A 23,391-nucleotide genomic window follows, 5' to 3' on the forward strand; every position below is an offset into this window, starting at 1 on the left:
ACTTTCTAATTTACCCCATTATCAATTTTTCTTCGTTCTCTTGCTATCATTATTTGAAAAAGAAGGCATCTAAGCTTTTTTTTGGTTTCAGTACTCTGGACAGCAGTTTTTTATTGGTGGATGAATTTATCCACCAATCAGAAAGGACAACCCAGGTTGTTCACCAAAAATGGGCCGGCATCTAAACTTACATTCTTGCATTTCAAATAAAGATACCAAGAGAATGAAGAAAATTTGATAATAGGAGTAAATTAGAAAGTTGCTTAAAATTTCATGCTCAATCTGAATCACGAAAGAAAATTTTTAAAGTTGTATGGACAAAATAAAAATCAAAGTGCACCACATATGTCTTTTTGGTGTTTAAAATTGTATGCTTCATTTGAGTCATAAAGAAACATTTTGTGTTTTATCTCCCTTTAAGATGTGATTGCTGTTAATGTCCTTTTAAAGGGACATGGAAGTCAAAAGTATACTTTCAGAATGTACAATTTTAATAAACCTTACTTGTTTACTTCTGTTATCAAAAATACCTCTTTCTCTTGCTATAATATATTAAAACGTAACTTGTTTCCATGAGAGCTGATGTAGGCTCAGTACCTACATGCACACACACACGCACATACATGTATGCACATATACACATATAGACACAAATGCATGCACACACACACGCACATACATGTATGCACATATAGACACAAATGCATGCACACACACACGCACATACATGTATGCACATATACACATATAGACACAAATGCATGCACACACACACGCACATACATGTATGCACATATACACATATAGACACAAATGCAGGCACACACACACACACATACATGTATGCACATATACACATATAGACACAAATGCATGCACACACGCACATACATGTATGCACATATACACATAAAGACACAAATGCATGCACACACACACACACGCACATACATGTATGCACATATACACATATAGAAACAAATGCATGCACACACACACACATACATGTATGCACATAAACACATATAGACACAAATGCATGCACACACACACGCACATACATGTATGCACATACATGCATATAGACACAAATGCATGCACACACAGGCATGCACAAAAGTACAAATGCACATAAACACGCACACAAACGCATATACACAGAATCACCAACACACATGTACGCACATATACACACACACACATACATGTATGCACATACATACACACATACATGTATGCACATACATACACATATATACACACACATGCACACACATATACACACACATACATGTATGCACATACATATACACACACATGCACGCACATATGCACACACACATACATGTATGCACATACATACACACATATACACACACATACATGTATGCACATACATACACACATATACACACACATACATGTATGCACATACATACACACATATACACACACATGAATGCACATATACACACATATACATGTATGCACATATATATACACACACATGCACGCATATACACACACATACATGTATGCACATACATACACACATATACACACACATGCACGCACATACACACACATACATGTATGCACATACATACACACACATGCACGCACATATACACACACACACATACATGTATGCACATACATACACACATATACACACACATACATGTATGCACATACATACACACATATACACACACATACATGTATGCACATACATACACACATATACACACACATGCACACACATATACACACATACATGTATGCACATACATACACACACATGCACGCACATATACACACACACATACATGTATGCACATACATAAACACATATACACACACATACATGTATGCACATACATACACACATATACACACACATACATGTATGCACATACATACACACACATGCACGCACATATACACACACACATACATGTATGCACATACATACACACATATACACACACATACATGTATGCACATACATACACACATATACACACACATACATGTATGCACATACATACACACATATACACACACATGCACACACATATACACACACACATACATGTATGCACATACATACACACATATACACACACATGCACGCACATACACACACACACTCTACTTTGCATGTTGATATTTTCAAAGCTGTGTCTATTCATCAATATGACTGTGTAGGCCTCGGGGTCTCATTGGTGACTCTGACAGGAAAGTGTAATATAACATGTGGTGTATAAATTGGCAAGAAGATAAAACACATTGAAGTCAGAATTCTATAAAATTACCATCTCTCATATCACTCTAGATCTTCCAGGTTTTTACATCTTTATAAGACACTTCTGCAGCCTTGACAATCTATCAGCTCTTTTCTAATTTGCAGGTCCAAATCATTGTTTGCCCTTTGCTGGGTCAATAGAGCTATAATAAGGCTCCAGAAGAGATTTGGGTGAAAAACACTGTAGCTCAAAAGATTACAGATGTTTTCATTAGGATATGGGGTCTATTTTTCCACCCATTCTAGAACACATGTATAGGTACAGTTATCAGTAAGGCATTCATATATTGTATTGGAGGAGATTGTCTGAGGCCTGTGGGAATTATCCTGGATACATTTTTTATGACCTGGCACTAACACAGAATTAATATACTGTTCTCCAAATTAATAGATAAGGAAGTAATGCAAGGAATTTAATTTTCCTAACCTCCTAACTAGTATTCAACCTCCATTTTTAAAATTAAAAGTTTCTTCTTATTTTGTTAATTTAATCATATTACGTAATGTAAATATTATTTGTTTAGTATTCTCTTAGAGATCATAAAAAAATGTTTGTATTAAATGTGCTTCGAAATATTCCTCTAGATCTAAAATATAATGAAAAGTGTAAGCAGCATTGTTCAGTATAAAGCGCTGGGACCATAATATGGCTTTTTAAAGGGACCCTCAAGTCAAAATAAACTTTTATGATTCAGAATGAGCATGCAGTTTTAAGACACTTTCTAATTTACTTCCATTATCAAATTTTGCGCAGTATTTTTATATACACACTTTTTGGGAAACAAGATTCTACTGAGCATGTGCACAAGCTCACAGGGTATACGTATACTAATCTTTGATTGGCTGATGGCTGTCACATTATACAGGTGGCCGGAAAATGGGAGAAAAAATAAATTTGTCAGAAAAAAATCTACTGCTTATTTGAAATGCAGAATAGGAGGCCTATTTATGAAATGTCTGACAGTGCGGATCAGGTCCGACAGACATCGCTGATACGCTCTCCGTATTCAGCATTGCACCAGCAGCTCTTGTGAGCTGCTGTTGCAACGCCGCCCCCTGCTCCGTACGGAGCTTGATAGATAGGACCCTAGGTGTTAAATCATTGTCTATTTATTATGCATTTGTTAATTATGCAATTCTACTGCATTGAGTTGTCATTTAATTGAAACTTCATGTGCCTAGATTGCATTTGGTTACCACACACTTTTCAATTTTTACCTCTCCCCATTTGTAATATACAATACATATCCTCTATACTCATAATCTTAATAATGGAAGAAGAGTCCTCCCAGACATTTTCACTTCCTAATTTTAAAAAAATGTTCTGTACATTTTGAATATATTTGTTGAGCAATGCTATATTACATATATATCAATGATATATGTATGTTATTATATCAATAACAACATTTTCTGTGGAGAACACTGTCAAACACACAGCAACCTAAATGGCAGAATACCTAGGAATACTCAGTTGTGTTGCAACAATATATAACATTTAACTAAACATTGTTGCAGACGCTGCTCCAATAAAGTGCTCAAGATGCACATACGCTTCTTAGCATACCAAGGTTTGCTCTCTTAAAAAGGAACTATGTTTCATCAAATGAGAAATGTCAATTTTTATAATAAAGATTAATTGGAAAAAAGTATTTTTTTCTTTTAAAACCACATATGCTATGTGAATTATGGAAGTTTAATTTTACTTCAGTAACATTGATACGTGAGCTGAAAATATATATATTTTTTTTATATTTTAAGAATATTGGGCTTATGTTTAAAAATCATTACTGACAGTACTGAACTGTTATTTCCAATTCTACACAAATCATAGGCGCTTTTTGGAGAACGCAGTATTCTACAGGAAAACGATTTCTTTTGACCTTATAATCACTTTCAAATTTGTTAGCTGTTAATGCCACCTTGTGTCTATTCCTCTGTACTGCACTTTCGATTTAGCATTAATATGTAAGCTATACTTAATATCAAGCTATGCTAGCCACTATATAAAATATAAATATTAAGTTTTTTTTTTTTTATTATTTATTTTGTCCAGATTCTTTAAGATTGTAAGTAGGTACTATAGGTTAAAAATGCAACATAACATCAACATTTTAATTTAGATATATTTATTATGTTTGCTTTAGACCAATTAAGTTTACAATTAAAAACTTTTAGATTTTCAGTTTATTAATAATTCTCACTTTGCAGGATTATTCTTGGTGCTTAGTTATTATATTTTTCTTATTTGTGGAAATGACAAATTTTATGTTTAAAAATTTCAATATAGAGACAATAAAGATGTAATATATGTCAGACATTAAGCTCTGAATTGTAAAAAATACACATATTTTAAAATATTTTATTAGAAAATTTAGAACATGGGGGGGGGCAATCCAGGGACACACTCAGTGAAAAGCTGCTTGAATATGTTTACCTGGCAAGTCTGAAGATCTAAATGAACCCTGCACTGATCTAAACAATCACTGTGTAGCACATAGCTGAGCCAGGAAAACATACTAAAGTTTACAGGTTACACTCCATATTTTCTGTAGGAAATGAAAGATGGACAGTTAAAAGGAAAACAAACAAAGGGCCATATTACAGGTGGTGCGCTAATGATAATGTGGGTTGTGATGTGCTGCGATGGACAGCGCTAACATTAGTGCGCAACCTGATATTACAAGTCCACGGTAAACTGCAATTACCAGTGAAGGCTTAGCGTGGCTGACATTGCTCTAGCGCAACCTCTACTTTCAATGGAGATCGCTAACATCTATCTTTTATTCCGTGTGACGTTATGGGGCACACTCCCCCTACCTCAGACAAACCGTCTCAACAAACAAAGGTGTACTTATACCCATAACCCCACCCCCAGTTAGCAAAAAAGGTGCCAGACTATTACCATGGCAACGCTGGACACAATCAATAGTTAATTTGCATAATTTGTTAGTTAAGTCAGCTTGACAGGTAATGCTTTACTAGGACTTAGCACATCTAGTCAGCCAAAGACAAGAGGCATATATGTGTAGTCACCAGTGAGAAGCTAGCTCCCAGTAGTGCATTGCTGCTACTTTTTATTCCATATTTAAATGATTAAGTTTTAATTACTATGGTTTTCTTTAAATAGGTCGAGCAGTATCACAATGTAATCTTCCAAGGGCCAGAAGGAAGTTTACAGGAGTACATAGTGCATCAATTAGCAGATTGCATGAAGGTATTTATTTAATGTGGTGATGTGGCGCTAACACATATACAGACTGTTACATGTCTAAACAGCACTGATAAAGAGGTCTCTTTTTGTGACTATTCTAACAGCAAAAAGAAGAGGCTACTGGATACAGATGTGAAATTGTAAAGATTGAAGTTGAACCTCAGTTAACAAAAGAGCAACTTGCAGAAGTATTTATTAATTCAGGTAAGATAATAAGTCATTCATGAATTTCTTTATATTAGAAAGTGAATAAGGAGACACCAACCTATTACTATATAGCTCTACACACAAACTGAATTACAACAAGTAAAGTACCCTGTTAATTACTATAAATGAACATACCTGCTATGAAAACTTTCAACATCTTGTGTGCTGTAATTTTTTATTTGGATGAGTCAGTTCAGACTTCCTGGAATAGGCATAACTAGCAGTGTAATTGTATTAGCAATACTTCCATTGTTTTGCAGTTCCTTATTACGTAACCTCTGCTGAGGTCATTTAGGTACAGATATATAGCAGGATTAGGCTTATGAAGTCTGCAGTTTGCACTTTTGATTCTCAGAATTGGAATACCTACAATTTTCAGAGATGAATTACAGGCAGGGGCAGAACTACCGGTGGTGCAGCAGGTGCAGCAGCACCAGGGCCCAAGTTCTTGGGGGGGGGGGGGGCAGAGTAGCCAGTTTATACATAGACATGTGCATAGACTCCTATGAAGGCCATTGCAATGCCTTCTCCCACAGGGAGCGGAAAAGAAATAGAACTATAGACCATGTTGTAACAATACACCATCTAAAGTGGAAGATTTAGATAACAGGGGCCGACATAACAACTTACAAATATGTGGCATACCGGAGACCATTCTACCTGCTGTTCTAGAAGGCTACATACAGGACCTGTTTCACACTTTTAATGGAGCAAATAGAGCACTAGACATCTGTATCGAAAGGGCGCACAGAGCCTTGAAAAACCACCATCAAGGGCACCCACGCAGGATATTATTGTCAAACTACTTAATCACAAGGACAGAGAGGAGATAACACGCAAGACAAACAAAAAGATAACACTTGCGGGCTATCGCATCTAGATTTTCACTTATCTTAAGCTTAAGCCTGGCCACTCTTCAAAAAAGGAGAGACTTACATTTCATTACCCCTGTTCTCAGGGATAAGAAAATGGCGTATAGATGGGGATTCCCAGTCAATATTATTGTATCCAGAGGAGAGTCCAACATCACTTTAAAAGGCATGGAAGACTTACCAGGCTTCTGCGAAGCACTACAGATTAACATATCACCTGTCATGGATAAGCAGAATACTACAATCTCACCACACACAGGAGGACACTTTATACCAGATAACCCCCCAGAGGCGATCACACAGCCTCTCCCAAAAGCACATGCCTTGGACACTGCAACACCTTAAACCATGCCAATGTGAAACTTCTACATGGACCTTACCATAGACTTTTGTGGCTACAGGTCGAATACTAAAGTTATTTATATATTTTAGGGTTTAGTGGTGGGGATACTACCCTAATTGTTATTGTTACTGTTCTTGCTATTCATTTTGTTTGTTGACTGATTGCTAAAGTATTTGGTATATCACTTTACCTGTTTATTGTTATACACCAGGTCTCACTTCTTACATGTTAGTAAAGCAACATTTGAGAAACAGATATAGCATTCTTCTTGTTGATTCAGCTTACTGTCTATCTTCATTTTCTTCTTCCTTTGCCCTAGTTACCTATCCCCTCTCTCCTGACACATCACATTCAAACTGAAAATGTAGGATAAGCCGAAGCCTAATACACAATTGCTCACATTTACCACTATGAATGTAAAAGGCTTAAACAGTCCCGAAAAAAAGATCCATGATTTTCAAACATTTGTATAATCAAGTGATATTCTGTTTATACAGGCAACACACTTTAAAAGAGGCATGGAACCAAAGTTATTAAGCCAAAAATTACAGAACTACTTATTTAGCTTCAGGATGCACCAAAATAGGAGGATTGGGATTTTAATTAAAAACACTGTTAAATTTCAGGCAACACAGAGTGGAAATTCTTCATGATAGACCTGTCACTCTCGTAAATATATACTATATACGTAAATATATACTTGCCAAACAAAGAACAACATCATCTCTTTAAACTAATTTCCCAGATAATACTAGAGCATATAATAGGTACCCTTTTCCTATGCAGTGCTGGACACTTCTACAGGAACCTCCAAAACACCTAAACGTGTAATAAAATTGGTTAACACGCATTTAGCACACCTGAGAATCCACAATATCTGGAGAATGACTAACCCAAATACTAGGGACTATACATTTTATTCAAACCCACACAATACTTACACAAGAATAGACTACATTACAACTGATCAGACAGGACTAAAAATGGTTCGCAACTCTAATATCTTACCAATCACTTGGTCAGACCACGCCCCTGTACAATGCATAGTAGATTGGCCTAATATCCCAATCCGACCCTTCCTCTGGAGGTTAAATTAAATCCTCTTAGAAAACCCTTTAATTAGGCAAGAAATAGATATATCCCTAGGCAACTATTTCAGAAAAAATAATACGGAAGACATGCTACATTCTACAATTTGGGTAGCACATACGTGTGTAGTGAGAGTTCCTTAAGCACAAAGCAAAAGAAAACAAGGATAATAGACAATATCTAAACTCAACCTTGGCTCAGATACGTTATTGGGAATGGGAACATAAAGAAATCCACATTCTGTCACTACAGGGAGTGCAGAATTATTAGGCAAATTAGTATTTTGACCACATCATCCTCTTTATGCATGTTGTCTTACTCCAAGCTGTATAGGCTCGAAAGCCAACTACCAACTAAGCATATTAGGTGATGTGCATCTCTGTAATGAGAAGGGGTGTGGTCTAATGACATCAACACCCTATATCAGGTGTGCATAATTATTAGGCAAATTCCTTTCCTTTGGCAAAATGGGTCAAAAGAAGGACTTGACAGGCTCAGAAAAGTCAAAAATAGTGAGATATCTTGCAGAGGGATGCAGCACTCTTAAAATTGCAAAGCTTCTGAAGCGTGATCATTGAACAATCAAGCGTTTCATTCAAAATAGTCAACAGGGTCGCAAGAAGCGTGTGGAAAAACCAAGGCGCAAAATAACTGCCCATGAACTGAGAAAAGTCAAGCGTGCAGCTGCCAAGATGCCACTTGCCACCAGTTTGGCCATATTTCAGAGCTGCAACATCACTGGAGTGCCCAAAAGCACAAGGTGTGCAATACTCAGAGACATGGCCAAGGTAAGAAAGGCTGAAAGACGACCACCACTGAACAAGACACACAAGCTGAAACGTCAAGACTGGGCCAAGAAATATCTCAAGACTGATTTTTCTAAGGTTTTATGGACTGATGAAATGAGAGTGAGTCTTGATGGGCCAGATGGATGGGCCCGTGGCTGGATTGGTAAAGGGCAGAGAGCTCCAGTCCGACTCAGACGCCAGCAAGGTGGAGGTGGAGTACTGGTTTGGGCTGGTATCATCAAAGATGAGCTTGTGGGGTCATTTCGGGTTGAGGATGGAGTCAAGCTCAACTCCCAGTCCTACTGCCAGTTTCTGGAAGACACCTTCTTCAAGCAGTGGTACAGGAAGAAGTCTGCATCCTTCAAGAAAAACATGATTTTCATGCAGGACAATGCTCCATCACACGCGTCCAAGTACTCCACAGCGTGGCTGGCAAGAAAGGGTATAAAAGAAGAAAATCTAATGACATGGCCTCCTTGTTCACCTGATCTGAACCCCATTGAGAACCTGTGGTCCATCATCAAATGTGAGATTTACAAGGAGGGAAAACAGTACACCTCTCTGAACAGTGTCTGGGAGGCTGTGGTTGCTGCTGCACGCAATGTTGATGGTGAACAGATCAAAACACTGACAGAATCCATGGATGGCAGGCTTTTGAGTGTCCTTGCAAAGAAAGGTGGCTATATTGGTCACTGATTTGTTTTTGTTTTGTTTTTGAATGTCAGAAATGTATATTTGTGAATGTTGAGATGTTATATTGGTTTCACTGGTAAAAATAAATAATTGAAATGGGTATATATTTGTTTTTTGTTAAGTTGCCTAATAATTATGCACAGTAATAGTCACCTGCACACACAGATATCCCCCTAAAATAGCTATAACTAAAAACAAACTAAAAACTACTTCCAAAACTATTCAGCTTTGATATTAATTAGTTTTTTGGGTTCATTGAGAATATGGTTGTTGTTCAATAATAAAATTAATCCTCAAAAATACAACTTGCCTAATAATTCTGCACTCCCTGTATACTAACATCCCTAATGCAAGCTAGACAAAACCTCAAAAACCATCTTACTGAAGAATTTCTTAAGCAAAAGTATTTTGATTTGAAGGAGAAAGCAGGCTCCTCACTAGCTAGGGCCCTCAAGTGCCACCAACTTAACACTCACATATACACCATCACAAACCACAGAAGCGACACTTATAAACATAGCAAAGCCATTGCAGAGGTGTTCAGACAATATTACACATTTTTATATAGTATCAAAAACACTATTAACCAAGAGGAAATAGAGAATTTTCTCTCAGACTTACAACTGCCAACCCTAGAGAGTGATGAGGCAGATCACCTGGAATCCCCCATAACAATTGAGGAGATTCAGAAAGCCGTGGCAGTCATGCCTAGTGGAAAAAGTCCAGGCCCTGATGGACTAAGTATGAAATAAGACAAAACTTACATATACCATCTTACATCATCCTTATCACAACTATTCAACACACTGCTAGAAACAGGGGGATTCACACACAGCATGGTGGAAGCTCACATTACAGTATTTCGAAAACCAGGGAAACATCCAAACAAACACGAAAACTTTCACTCGATATCCCTACTGAATTCTGATATAAAGATATTTGCCAAGATTTTAGCCTCTAGAATAAATAAACATCTACCCAAATTGATAAATCCCGACCAGGTGAGGTTTATGCCAGGGAGAGAGGCAATGGATAACACGCTTAAGATTCTACATATCATCTCTTATGCCAAGAATAATAATATCCCCATGGTTCTTATCTCTACTGATGCAGAGAAGGCATTTGATTTAAAAGCAGATATGCACAAAATGAAATTTGGAGTCAAATTCAGACAACAGGTCTTTCCTCTCCCCCACAGCTAAGGTTAAGGTTAATGGCCTCTTATCAGATATATTTACCATAGCTAATGGAACATGACAGGGATGCCCCCTCTCATCAATCCTCTTTGCCCTTAGCATAGAGACATTGGCACAAAAATAATAAATAATAAACAGATAACGGGAATACAAACAGATAACTATGAACACAAACTGGCACTGTATGCCAATGATGTTTTATTTACCCTAACTAACATTGAATCTTCTATGCCAATGACACTTGAGTACAGTCACGTCTCTTAACTTTCTACTCATGAATTATAAATATCTCATATGACTCCATATTACTACCCCCCGGTCACAAATTGTCCACTAAAGCAACAAAAGACAAAAATGAAATATTTAGGTATTTATCTTTATCTATCCCCAGACCAGAAAGTCATATTCCAAGCTAATTGTAAGGCATTAGAGGGGACATTGATCAAACTGGGAAAACAAGTCAATCTCATGGTTAGGTAGAATAAATGATATAAAGATGAATGTCCTCCCAAGGCTCCTCTATCTACTGTAAACCACACGCATACCCCTTCTATTGCAATACCTAAACCAGATTCAATCACTTATGGAAAAATATATATGGCAAGGAATTAAACCTAGAGTTGCAAAACAGACAATGTATCTCACAAAAGATAGAGGAGGGCAGGGAGTACTGAATATACACACATGCAAGAAAGCTATAACACTGCATAGGCTACTAGAATGGTGTTCAAATAACCATAATAAACAATGGGTCCAATTTGACAGATATATCTTAGGCTTGAATAACGCAGGAATATTGGCTTGGTTGTCCAACAAACACAGACCAGCAATAGCCTCTCAGTACCCACTATTGACAGATTTTTATTTTATCTGGGATAAACTAATAAATACATACATCAACATATCCAATACACTATCCCCAATGACACCCATCTGCAACAATCCAATCCTTCCATTGAACCATAGAGACATACCACTTGATCATAACAGTCCCACAAGGAACAAAACCTTATCTGCTTTCTATAGAGACAAAAAACTCAAAACATTGGACGAGATACATGACACTCTTCCACGTTCCTTCCAGAACTGATACTCGTACACCCAGATGTGCCATTACATAACCACACATCCAAATAAATAGCACTTAACAAGACAGTTGACACAGTTTGAGAACCTGCTAGATTCCACCCCAAGACATGCAAACTCCATGTTATGCAAGTTACTCATGCTAGATGACACACATAAACTCCCTACATATGTCAAATCCTGGGAAAAAGAGCTAGAGACTAATATAACATACTAAGACTGGATTACAGCCTTCTCGATAACCAAAAAGGTCTTTGTTTCCACTAAAATCCAAGAAACAAATTATAAATTCCTCACAAGATGGTACCTCACCCCAACAGGCTGCAAACATTTTATAAATCAGCAAATGGCAAATGCTGGAGAGGGTATGGGGAAGATGGCACACCAACTCACATATGGTGGAACTGCACTAGGCTAGACACTTTTTGGACTGCTGTATTGTCCCAAATGACAGATGTAATAGGGAAAACTATACCTAATGACCCAGAAATCCTCCTGTTTACCTCTCTCCCTAAACTAGACAAAATAACCAAGGCACTACTTTTACTCATGTTAAACAGTGCCACAACTATAATACTAAAATATTGGAAATCCAATACAATCCCTATGGTAGAGGAATGGAGGGCACAAGTAAGTAACTTACTACATTTAGAGAGATATCACCATCTCCAGGCAGGAACACTAGTTGTACATGAATTAATGATAGAAACATGGAACAACACAACCAGAGCAAATAAATACAAAGGGTACCGAAAAGGAGAGAACCCTACTTCATTCCCTACTTTCATTCCTTTTTCTTTTCCCCTAACTTTCAACTCAATCTTCTGAAATAATCCACACCATATTAATTATCACAGGGAAGCCCCCACACCATATTAATTGGCACAGGGAAGCGGGCTTACAAGATGCTCGCTTGATATTGCACTGCCCACCTATTTACCTAGTTCAACAAAACTATTTAATTTTAATAGTTCTCTAGACATGAACACTTTGTTTAGATTGCTTTATAACTATTGAAACGACAGGGGGTTCACCACGTGGTCTATAAACCGGAGACATTGAAATAGCAGAATATGTTCTATGTATTCTTAAAGAGATATTTAAATGTATATCTGATGGATATTTGCACAAATATATATTTATACATACACACATATATATATATATATATATATAAACTTGATTATATATAGGTCTAGTAAATACATAGTTAAACACTTATGAATATTGCATAAATATGTTTTTCATGTTTTCATCTACTTAACTGCAAAGGGCTCCAATGCACTTATATATATATGGCTATATATGTATGCATATGTATTTAAGTGTTTATATTCTGTAAATACGTATATACAAATATAAATACATATGTACACACATATACATACATATATACTATATATAGCCATGTGTATGAATGTACAGTATCTCTATGTTAAAGCCCTTTGCCGTCTTTTTTTTATATAGAACACCCGAGACCTCATATCTTTGAGCCCTTATAACATTTTAATGCAATATTTTTATTTAATATTTTTGTATCAGATAGTGTTATTATGAGTGTAACTGTACTTTTAAATGTTGATGTATTTTGTAAATTCAGCAACGTATATCAAGGGAATTAAGCACATTTGATAATAGGAGTAAATTGGAAAATCATTTAAAATTGCCTGTAATATTCTATCTGAATCCGGAAAGAACAAAAATGGGTTGTATATCCCTTTAGTAAGTCCCATACGATGTAACCTGTAGTGTACTGCAAACATTTAACAATAAATGCTCTCAAGAATTAGAACATTATATTATTTTATCAAGGCAAAGAATTTACTAGACATGTGCAAAAATGCATACTTTATTATTCAGTTTGTAAACAAATAATGTAGTTATCCTCTTTCTTTGGCAATTACTTTGATCTGACACCAGATAAAAGAGCAATTTAAAATATCTAAGTAGCTGATTTCTAAGTTTTAATAGGGCTGTTTTTCAAGTTCTCAGTATACTGAAAATAAACCTTCTTTACTAGGTGTGTTACAGTATGATGAGCTTGTAGGCAACTTGGTAAATGGAGGCCTGCACTGAATTAAGCATGGACATAACTGCTAGAGGTTTTTGGTTGATCCAGGATGATCCAGTTGCTGCTGGGTGATTCGGGTGATCCAGTTGCTGCTATCATTAAGAGATATTCTTTGTGTCCTCATATTTAAATATACAAACATATTTATTGCAGATATGTTTAGCACATCTGACTATTTAATAGTTTTAGGTAGGAACACTTTTACTATGTCAAGGGCACTTGGCAATCAGGCAAAATTTTGAATCTTATTATATATGGAAGCCTTATTATTCTGTAATAGTTCTGCTTACATACAAACACAGTACAAAAAGAGTGGTGTCTTGCAGGGGAATAATATATTGTAATACTTCAAAGTGTTTTTTAACTATACTCAGGTTGTTTCGCCCTCGTTGGGGCTCTTCAGTATGATGTAGGTGCTATATTATTGGACTCAAGCATTGATTTTAGGTTTACGGCTATATGCCAGTTTTGCTGATGATTACATTAATTTTCGTAACCACACTTACAAAGGGTGAAATAAATGCTTGAGCAGAACAGCAGCACCAACCATAGACAGCCTGTTTGGCCCATTTGGGGCTCATTCCTCCATTGTATTAATCCTAGCAAAAAATAAATGTACTTATCTGTGCAAAATTGCAACACTTACAATTCAAAATCCATTTCAATATAATGGGCAGCCCTGTAGCAAAGGGTGGAATGCTCGAGGACATCAGCATCAACCATAATGACTTGAGTGAGAAAGAGTCCCAAAGTAGCGAAACAGGCTGCCTATGGTTGATGCTGTGTTATTTAAGCCTCATGTATTTCACAGTTTGCTATACTACTGGTTTAAACTGTCAAAAGCATAAGGGGTGCCATAGTAAAATGCATTTTGAATTAGTAATACTCTGTGGGATAATTTGTATATTCTATGTATTGTATATTTATTCCTTGCTGAACTAATTAAATGGAGGGTTTATCTCACTCTATTAACAACAATACATTTATTTGGTACAATGGGAGTCCCTGCTCTAAAGGATTTCCATGGGTGTAAGTGCAGACCCTGTTCCAAGGAGCTTACAATCTAGTGTTTCAGTGCTTTGCTCAAAGAGCTTACATTCTTGTATTTAAGGAGAACTTACCTCTTGGTACTTACAGTGTAGAGAAATAAAAGAAATCCCTGATGTAAGACTGCACTCAGCATGGGACATAACACTAGTCCCTCTGAAATCTGCAATCTTCCTGCCACTGCCATAGAGTATTCCAGTCTCCGTTATACTGCTTGCCAGATATGAATCAGTCTATGCACATCTTGTAAGGATTTTTCATCCAATGCAAGAACATAGGTGCATGACACACTGTACCTTATAATACAGGTTTTTTTTTCAATTTATAATCTGAGGTATAAAATACAGGACCATCCCATGACCTATCAAATTGTGTGCTTCACTAGGACTCTCTGCTTAAAAAATCCAACAGTAGTACTTGTCCCACAGTGACTGTAGACATTCAAGTTTAGTTTCACAGATTGTTCCAGGTTGCTGCAGTTCTCAGATAAAATTGTAAACCAGCTGCAAGGTGCTTATTGGTGTCCCTACGTCAAGGCATTGCATTGAGGATATAAGTGCAAACATATTAATCATATCATTGTATTCTCTTCACCAAAATCCTTAACATTATTACATTAGACAGATATGTGCAGTAAGAATGAATTTAAGCCATTCAATTTTATTTAATATCAGTTTATTAAAGTTATAGCAGTGTAAGTGGAATTATGCTTTATTGTTGGTGTTATGACTCAAGTTCTAGTGTCACAGAGATGATTTGTATATTGTATATCAATAAGCCTTGAAAAGTACAGAAAGCTTTAAACATACAGAACCAAATTAAAGCTAAAGATTTCTATGAAATGGGAAAGTAAAGAAAAAGCGTGACAGAAATGTGAGAAATTATCTGACCTCACTGCACATGTCTGTAGGCTCTTGGAGGAGGATCTGTATTTACAATCTAATGTAGTAATGGGATGTCTTGCTCAAAGAGCTAACAAACTTGTTAATCTCAGAAAATCTTACCTTAGATACTTACAGTTTAGTAATATAAAAATCCTTGAAGGAAATCTGCCATCAGCGCGTATACTGCTGGCCAGATGCGCATCAGTCTGATCTGAATTTATTTCAGATTGCCAGTTGTCTTTTCTTCATCCGGGTCAAGCAGAACAAACAGCTGCATCAGATGCTGCACCTTACAGTACAGTGTTTCATGAGGTTCCCAGCACCAGTGAGTTTGCAACGTGAGGACATCTGCCATCAGCGTGAATACTGCTGGCCAGATGCGCATCAGTCTGATCTGAATTTATTTCAGATCCCCAGTTGCCTTTTCTTCATCCTCAAGCAGAAAAAAAACAGCTGCATCAGATGCAGCACCTTACAGTACAGTGTTTAATGAGGGTCCCAGTACGAGTAAGTGTGCAGCGTATAAATTGCAGACCCATACCGTGGGGTTTATATTCTAGGCCATTACTAGAAGTCCTTGCTTTAGAGCATTTGCAGACTAATGATGCAGTAATTCTTACCATCCTTAAAGCTGGTTTAAAGCCTTTACTGCCAGCTGCAAGTCTTATAAAGATATGTAGAGGAAGCACAGAAAGGCATTGGTGTGTCCTACAGTTTTGGCTATAATACTTATAACGCTATAATATGTTTAAAAAAAATATATTTATAAATATTATATTTATTATATTATATTTTATAAATTATATTTATTGTTAAATAAAGGTGTGAAAATAATATTAATTATTATTATGCAAGGTTTGTATGCTATGTTTTGTCAGAATACTGGTGCCCATAGGAAGCTACAAAGTTTAATCTATTACTTTTGTAATTTATCTTTATTATTTTACAGTATATAAAAAGATGACTTAGCATTATTCAGTTACTGAGTTGGGGTAATCATGGTAACACTACCTGTAGTAATTGGTGTTCATACCTGCAGCTCCCACCGGATGCCATTTGCATTGTGTTGGAGGTAGTCACTGTTCTTCTCACCAGCACATATACAGAGCTGTAGTTGTAAAGTCTAGCCCAGTCAATACTGAAGCTCAGCAGGATCAAACTGGCAACTCTAGTAAAGTTAGCATCAGTTATGAGGGTGGTTGCTTTGTGTTGTCAGTTGGTTTTGTGACATAACTGCTGCATCACATAAGCCAGTCCCCTAAGACTGTTACCATGACAACCAGGCATAACATTATACCATGACTGTCAGTTTAGCCTGTTATTAGTGTAGCTTTAACATAAGATATTTAATTATGCATAATAAAACAACTTTGGAATATACTCATTATTTATTTTGCCCCTTTTCATGTAATTAGCTCTGAAAATTGTACATTGAGTTGGAACTGCATCCTTCTGACTTTTCAGAGCTAACTCGGCAACAAATATTTTCCTAATTGGCTTTAATAGATAACAACTGCAAAAAAAAAATCACTTTGTACTAACTTAATGGCAATGATTATCCTTGTTGTCTGCCGACTCAAACTTATTTGGCTCCTCCAAATAAGGTGAGTATTGGGTGCAGTTTTTCTATTGAAAACCAATTGCAGTAAACAGGATTTTATTTTGATAAACAAATGTTTACACTTGGCTGATATGTTATTCTTTAGAACAGTAACAGAAATGTCTCTTAATTACAAGGTGTTTACTGTCCCTTTAAGTTCTAACAAAACTCCCATTATAAATCCTGAGTTTCCAGTGCTTATATGTTGGGAATAGATTATTAAAATGTCATTAACTGCTTTGGTCTGGTAATATCTACAGAGCTATGGCTGAGCCTCAGGATCAAGTCATGTGATTACCTCTGGGGTTACTAGCCATACTAATTAGCATATGTAATTGTGCAGTGTAGCTAGGAAACTACAGGTGCTAGGTCTGTCATTATTTAATAGTAGATTCCCCACATTTAGAAGTCTTTATGTCTGTATCAATTTTATATTAATTATAGCTGATCTGAACCATACAAATAGGGTGTACAGTATTTTAGCATGCTGTCCAGTACAATCTGTACAAAAATACTGGACACTTAAAGACCTCTGCCAGCTAAATGTAAAGGGTCTCCTAGGCCTTTATGCATTAGAAATATGGCTCAAAAAGAAGTTACACTGTGCATTTTCTATTACAGGGAGTGCAGAATTATTAGGCAAATGAGTATTTTGACCACATCATCCTCTTTATGCATGTTGTCTTACTCCAAGCTGTATAGGCTTGAAAGCCTACTACCAATTAAGCATATTAGGTGATGTGCATCTCTGTAATGAGAAGGGGTGTGGTCTAATGACATCAACACCCTATATCAGGTGTGCATAATTATTAGGCAACTTTCTTTCCTTTGGCAAAATGGGTCAAAAGAAGGACTTGACAGGCTCAGAAAAGTCAAAAATAGTGAGATATCTTGCAGAGGGATGCAGCACTATTAAAATTGCAAAGCTTCTGAAGCGTGATCATCAAACAATCAAGCGTTTCATTCAAAATAGTCAACAGGGTCGCAAGAAGCGTGTGGAAAAACCAAGGCGCAAAATAACTGCCCATGAACTGAGAAAAGTCAAGCATGCAGCTGCCAAGATGCCACTTGCCACCAGTTTGGCCATATTTCAGAGCTGCAACATCACTGGAGTGCCCAAAAGCACAAGGTGTGCAATACTCAGAGACATGGCCAAGGTAAGAAAGGCTGAAAGACGACCACCACTGAACAAGACACACAAGCTGAAACGTCAAGACTGGGCCAAGAAATATCTCAAGACTGATTTTTCTAAGGTTTTATGGACTGATGAAATGAGAGTGAGTCTTGATGGGCCAGATGGATGGGCCCGTGGCTGGATTGGTAAAGGGCAGAGAGCTCCAGTCCGACTCAGACGCCAGCAAGGTGGAGGTGGAGTACTGGCTTGGGCTGGTATCATCAAAGATGAGCTTGTGGGGCCTTTTCGGGTTGAGGATGGAGTCAAGCTCAACTCCCAGTCCTACTGCCAGTTTCTGGAAGACACCTTCTTCAAGCAGTGGTACAGGAAGAAGTCTGCATCCTTCAAGAAAAACATGATTTTCATGCAGGACAATGCTCCATCACACGCGTCCAAGTACTCCACAGCGTGGCTGGCAAGAAAGGGTATAAAAGAAGAAAATCTAATGACATGGCCTCCTTGTTCACCTGATCTGAACCCCATTGAGAACCTGTGGTCCATCATCAAATGTGAGATTTACAAGGAGGGAAAACTGTACACCTCTCTGAACAGTGTCTGGGAGGCTGTGGTTGCTGCTGCACGCAATGTTGATGGTGAACAGATCAAAACACTGACAGAATCCATGGATGGCAGGCTTTTGAGTGTCCTTGCAAAGAAAGGTTGCTATATTTGTCACTGATTTGTTTTTGTTTTGTTTTTGAATGTCAGAAATGTATATTTGTGAATGTTGAGATGTTATATTGGTTTCACTAGTAAAAATAAATAATTGAAATGGGTATATATTTGTTTTTTGTTAAGTTGCCTAATAATTATGCACAGTAATAGTCACCTGCACACACAGATATCCCCCTAAAATAGCTATAACTAAAAACAAACTAAAAACTACTTCCAAAACTATTCAGCTTTGATATTAATGAGTTTTTTGGGTTCATTGAGAACATGGTTGTTGTTCAATAATAAAATTAATCCTCAAAAATACAACTTGCCTAATAATTCTGCACTCCCTGTATATGTGTTTTAGGCAAACATGGGGTTTGTTCAATCATTGCTGGGTGTTTACTTCTGGTAGCCAAAGGGGTCACATCACTACTACATACTTGTACATGTGTTACTGGCAACCAAGGGGATAAAATGACTGCTTAGTTGTGAAAAATATATGTGGTGGGATCAAGGGTGGGGCCTAAAGTTGAGCTTTTGTGGGGACATTGTGTGAACCCAGCTACAACCCGTGTCCAGTCACCTATAGGTTGTCCGGTATTTTTATAGCGCACAGCTGGCAACCCTAACGGACACCTATCTTAAGTGTTTCATAATTGCAACTCACTGTTTGGACATTGAGCACTATTGAAAAAAATGTATTAAATTATAGGAAGGCGCTAAAAAAGCTCTAAGTGTTAGAGAATAGGGAGAGTATTTTGATGTTAGAAAATTACCTATTGGGTATCAATGAATTTCTATTTATAATAAACTGGAAACAAATTCCGAAAAAAAATTTGTACTATAGTGACGATGTTCTGAACAATTCTACCTAGATTGTATCTCTAAGGTTCTGTTTGTAATAATTGGATAAAAAGTTGAATTGTGCTATGGTATCAATGTGGCGGTGAACTCTGATACATAGGTTGCATACAAAAAATTATCTACTTTGTATCTATATCGGTTTTGTTATGTTTTAGGATACCTAAAATTATAGTCACCTTCTATAAATCTCAATGAGACGAATGAACCATATATGTATTATAAAAAGTTTTTTACTTTGAATCTTAAAAAAGGCAAAAATATATAGAATACATATATCTATGATAAAAGTACAAATAAAAAACAGATAAAAACATACATATGAATTGCAATCAAGCGTTCTCTAAATGCAGGTTGTACTTTTGTACCATCTCAGATACTCCTCGGTAGGTGATTTTATAATATAGAGTCTCAAGTGGTTATGGCAATATTGTTAAAAACACCTCTTCTCAAGTAAATATACAGGGAGTGCAGAATTATTAGGCAAGTTGTATTTTTGAGGATTAATTTTATTATTGAACAACAACCATGTTCTCAATGAACCCAAAAAACTCATTAATATCAAAGCTGAATATTTTTGGAAGTAGTTTTTAGTTTGTTTTTAGTTTTAGCTATTTTAGGGGGATATCTGTGTGCGCAGGTGACTATTACTGTGCATAATTATTAGGCAACTTAACAAAAAACAAATATATACCCATTTCAATTATTTATTTTTTACCAGTGAAACCAATATAACATCTCAACATTCACAAATATACATTTCTGACATTCAAAAACAAAACAAAAACAAATCAGTGACCAATATAGCACCTTTCTTTGCAAGGACACTCAAAAGCCTGCCATCCATGGATTCTATTAGTGTTTTGATCTGTTCACCATCAACATTGCGTGCAGCAGCAACCACAGCCTCCCAGACACTGTTCAGAGAGGTGTACTGTTTTCCCTCCTTGTAAATCTCACATTTGATGATGGACCACAGGTTCTCAATGGGGTTCAGATCAGGTGAACAAGGAGGCCATGTCATTAGATTTTCTTCTTTTATACCCTTTCTTTCCAGCCACGCTGTGGAGTACTTGGACGTGTGTGATGGAGCATTGTCCTGCATGAAAATCATGTTTTTCTTGAAGGATGCAGACTTCTTCCTGTACCACTGCTTGAAGAAGGTGTCTTCCAGAAACTGGCAGTAGGACTGGGAGTTGAGCTTGACTCCATCCTCAACCCGAAAAGGCCCCACAAGCTCATCTTTGATGATACCAGCCCAAACCAGTACTCCACCTCCACCTTGCTGGCGTCTGAGTCGGACTGGAGCTCTCTGCCCTTTACCAATCCAGCCACGGGCCCATCCATCTGGCCCATCAAGACTCACTCTCATTTCATCAGTCCATAAAACCTTAGAAAAATCAGTCTTGAGATATTTCTTGGCCCAGTCTTGACGTTTCAGCTTGTGTGTCTTGTTCAGTGGTGGTCGTCTTTCAGCCTTTCTTACCTTGGCCATGTCTCTGAGTATTGCACACCTTGTGCTTTTGGGCACTCCAGTGATGTTGCAGCTCTGAAATATGGCCAAACTGGTGGCAAGTGGCATCTTGGCAGCTGCACGCTTGACTTTTCTCAGTTCATGGGCAGTTATTTTGCGCCTTGGTTTTTCCACACTGTTGACTATTTTGAATGAAACGCTTGATTGTTTGATGATCACGCTTCAGAAGCTTTGCAATTTTAATAGTGCTGCATCCCTCTGCAAGATATCTCACTATTTTTGACTTTTCTGAGCCTGTCAAGTCCTTCTTTTGACCCATTTTGCCAAAGGAAAGGAAGTTGCCTAATAATTATGCACACCTGATATAGGGTGTTGATGTCATTAGACCACACCCCTTCTCATTACAGAGATGCACATCACCTAATATGCTTAATTGGTAGCAGGCTTTCGAGCCTATACAGCTTGGAGTAAGACAACATGCATAAAGAGGATGATGTGGTCAAAATACTCATTTGCCTAATAATTCTGCACTCCCTGTAGTGTCAGTTCATTGAAAGAAATAAGTCTCTCCTAATGCGGTACTTGGAATCTATGAGACAGTAGCGGCCAACTACTTAATAACTTTTAGTTTTCCTTTATACACGCTATCAGGGAGAATTCAGACAGTTGGTGCTTCAAGACTCTATATTATAAAATCACCTACCGAGGAGTATCTGAGATGGTACAAAAGTACAACCTGCATTTAGAGAACGCTTGATTGCAATTCATATGTATGTTTTTATCTGTTTTTTATTTGTATTTTTATCATAGATATATGTATTCTATATATTTTTGCCTTTTTTAAGATTCAAAGTAAAAAACTTTTTATAATACATATATGGTTCATTCGTCTCATTGAGATTTATAGAAGGTGACTATAATTTTAGGTATCCTAAAACATAACAATACCGATATAGATACAAAGTAGATCATTTTTGTATGCAACCTATGTATCAGAGTTCACCGCCACATTGATACCATATCACAATTCAACTTTTTATCCAATTATTACAAACAGAACCTTAGAGATACAATCTAGGTAGAATCGTTCAGAACATCGTCACTATAGTACAATTTTTTTTTTCGGAATTAGTTTCCAGTTTATTATAAATAGAAATTCATTGATACCCAATAGGTAATTTTCTAACATCAAAATACTCTCCCTATTCTCTAACACTTAGAGCTTTTTTAGCGCCTTCCTATAATTTAATACATTTTTTTCTACATTATTTTGCCCAGGAGGAGGACAATATTAGGGAGGCATAAGTGTTTTAGGTCCAGTGCTACACACTATATTTCTTGTAAATTGAGCACTATTGAGTCATGTTGATAACTTGCTATTGTACTAAGAACAATACCCTGTATATGTTTCATCTGAAGCTTAAATAAGTGTGGGGGGGGGGGGATTGTATGCCCTATCTGAATCATGAAGTTTAATTTTGACTAGACTGTCCCTTTAACTTGGAAAAGAAAAGTTGTGGTAAATTATTTACTTTGATTTTAATACCTTTTTATCAGCACTAGGTGGGATTATGCCAGTTGCATATTATTAATGTGTCTAAATAGAATGTCTAAAGTGTTGAGATAATCTGTGCTTGGCTCCTACTGTATCTATGAATACATGTGTATTTCAGGGTGCTTAATTCCTGCTATGGAACCAGCTCCATTAAAAAAGAAAATCATTATTATATTGGAAAATTTAGAAAAGGCTTCATTGTCGGAATTACTTGGGGATTTTATGGCAGCTTTAGAGAACCGTGGCTGTGACAACGTTTACTGCTTTCAGAG

At 36.8% G+C, this 23,391-nt stretch overlaps 1 protein-coding gene across 1 annotated transcript in view; it reads left to right on the forward strand.

The window, feature by feature from the left end:
• The window catches only part of CTTNBP2 (cortactin binding protein 2), a 404,880-nt gene that overhangs the window by 330,637 nt on the left and 50,852 nt on the right, over window positions 1-23,391 (forward strand). Inside the window, 3 exon segments of the mRNA XM_053716684.1 lie at window positions 5,439-5,525; window positions 5,627-5,726; window positions 23,238-23,391. The exon segment at window positions 23,238-23,391 is cut by the window's right edge and continues 2 nt beyond it. Coding sequence (XP_053572659.1) covers window positions 5,439-5,525; window positions 5,627-5,726; window positions 23,238-23,391 — 341 coding nt within the window.

The sequence above is a fragment of the Bombina bombina genome, chromosome 6, assembly GCF_027579735.1.
Source record: "Bombina bombina isolate aBomBom1 chromosome 6, aBomBom1.pri, whole genome shotgun sequence".
In the NCBI taxonomy this organism is placed as follows: Eukaryota; Metazoa; Chordata; class Amphibia; order Anura; family Bombinatoridae; genus Bombina; species Bombina bombina.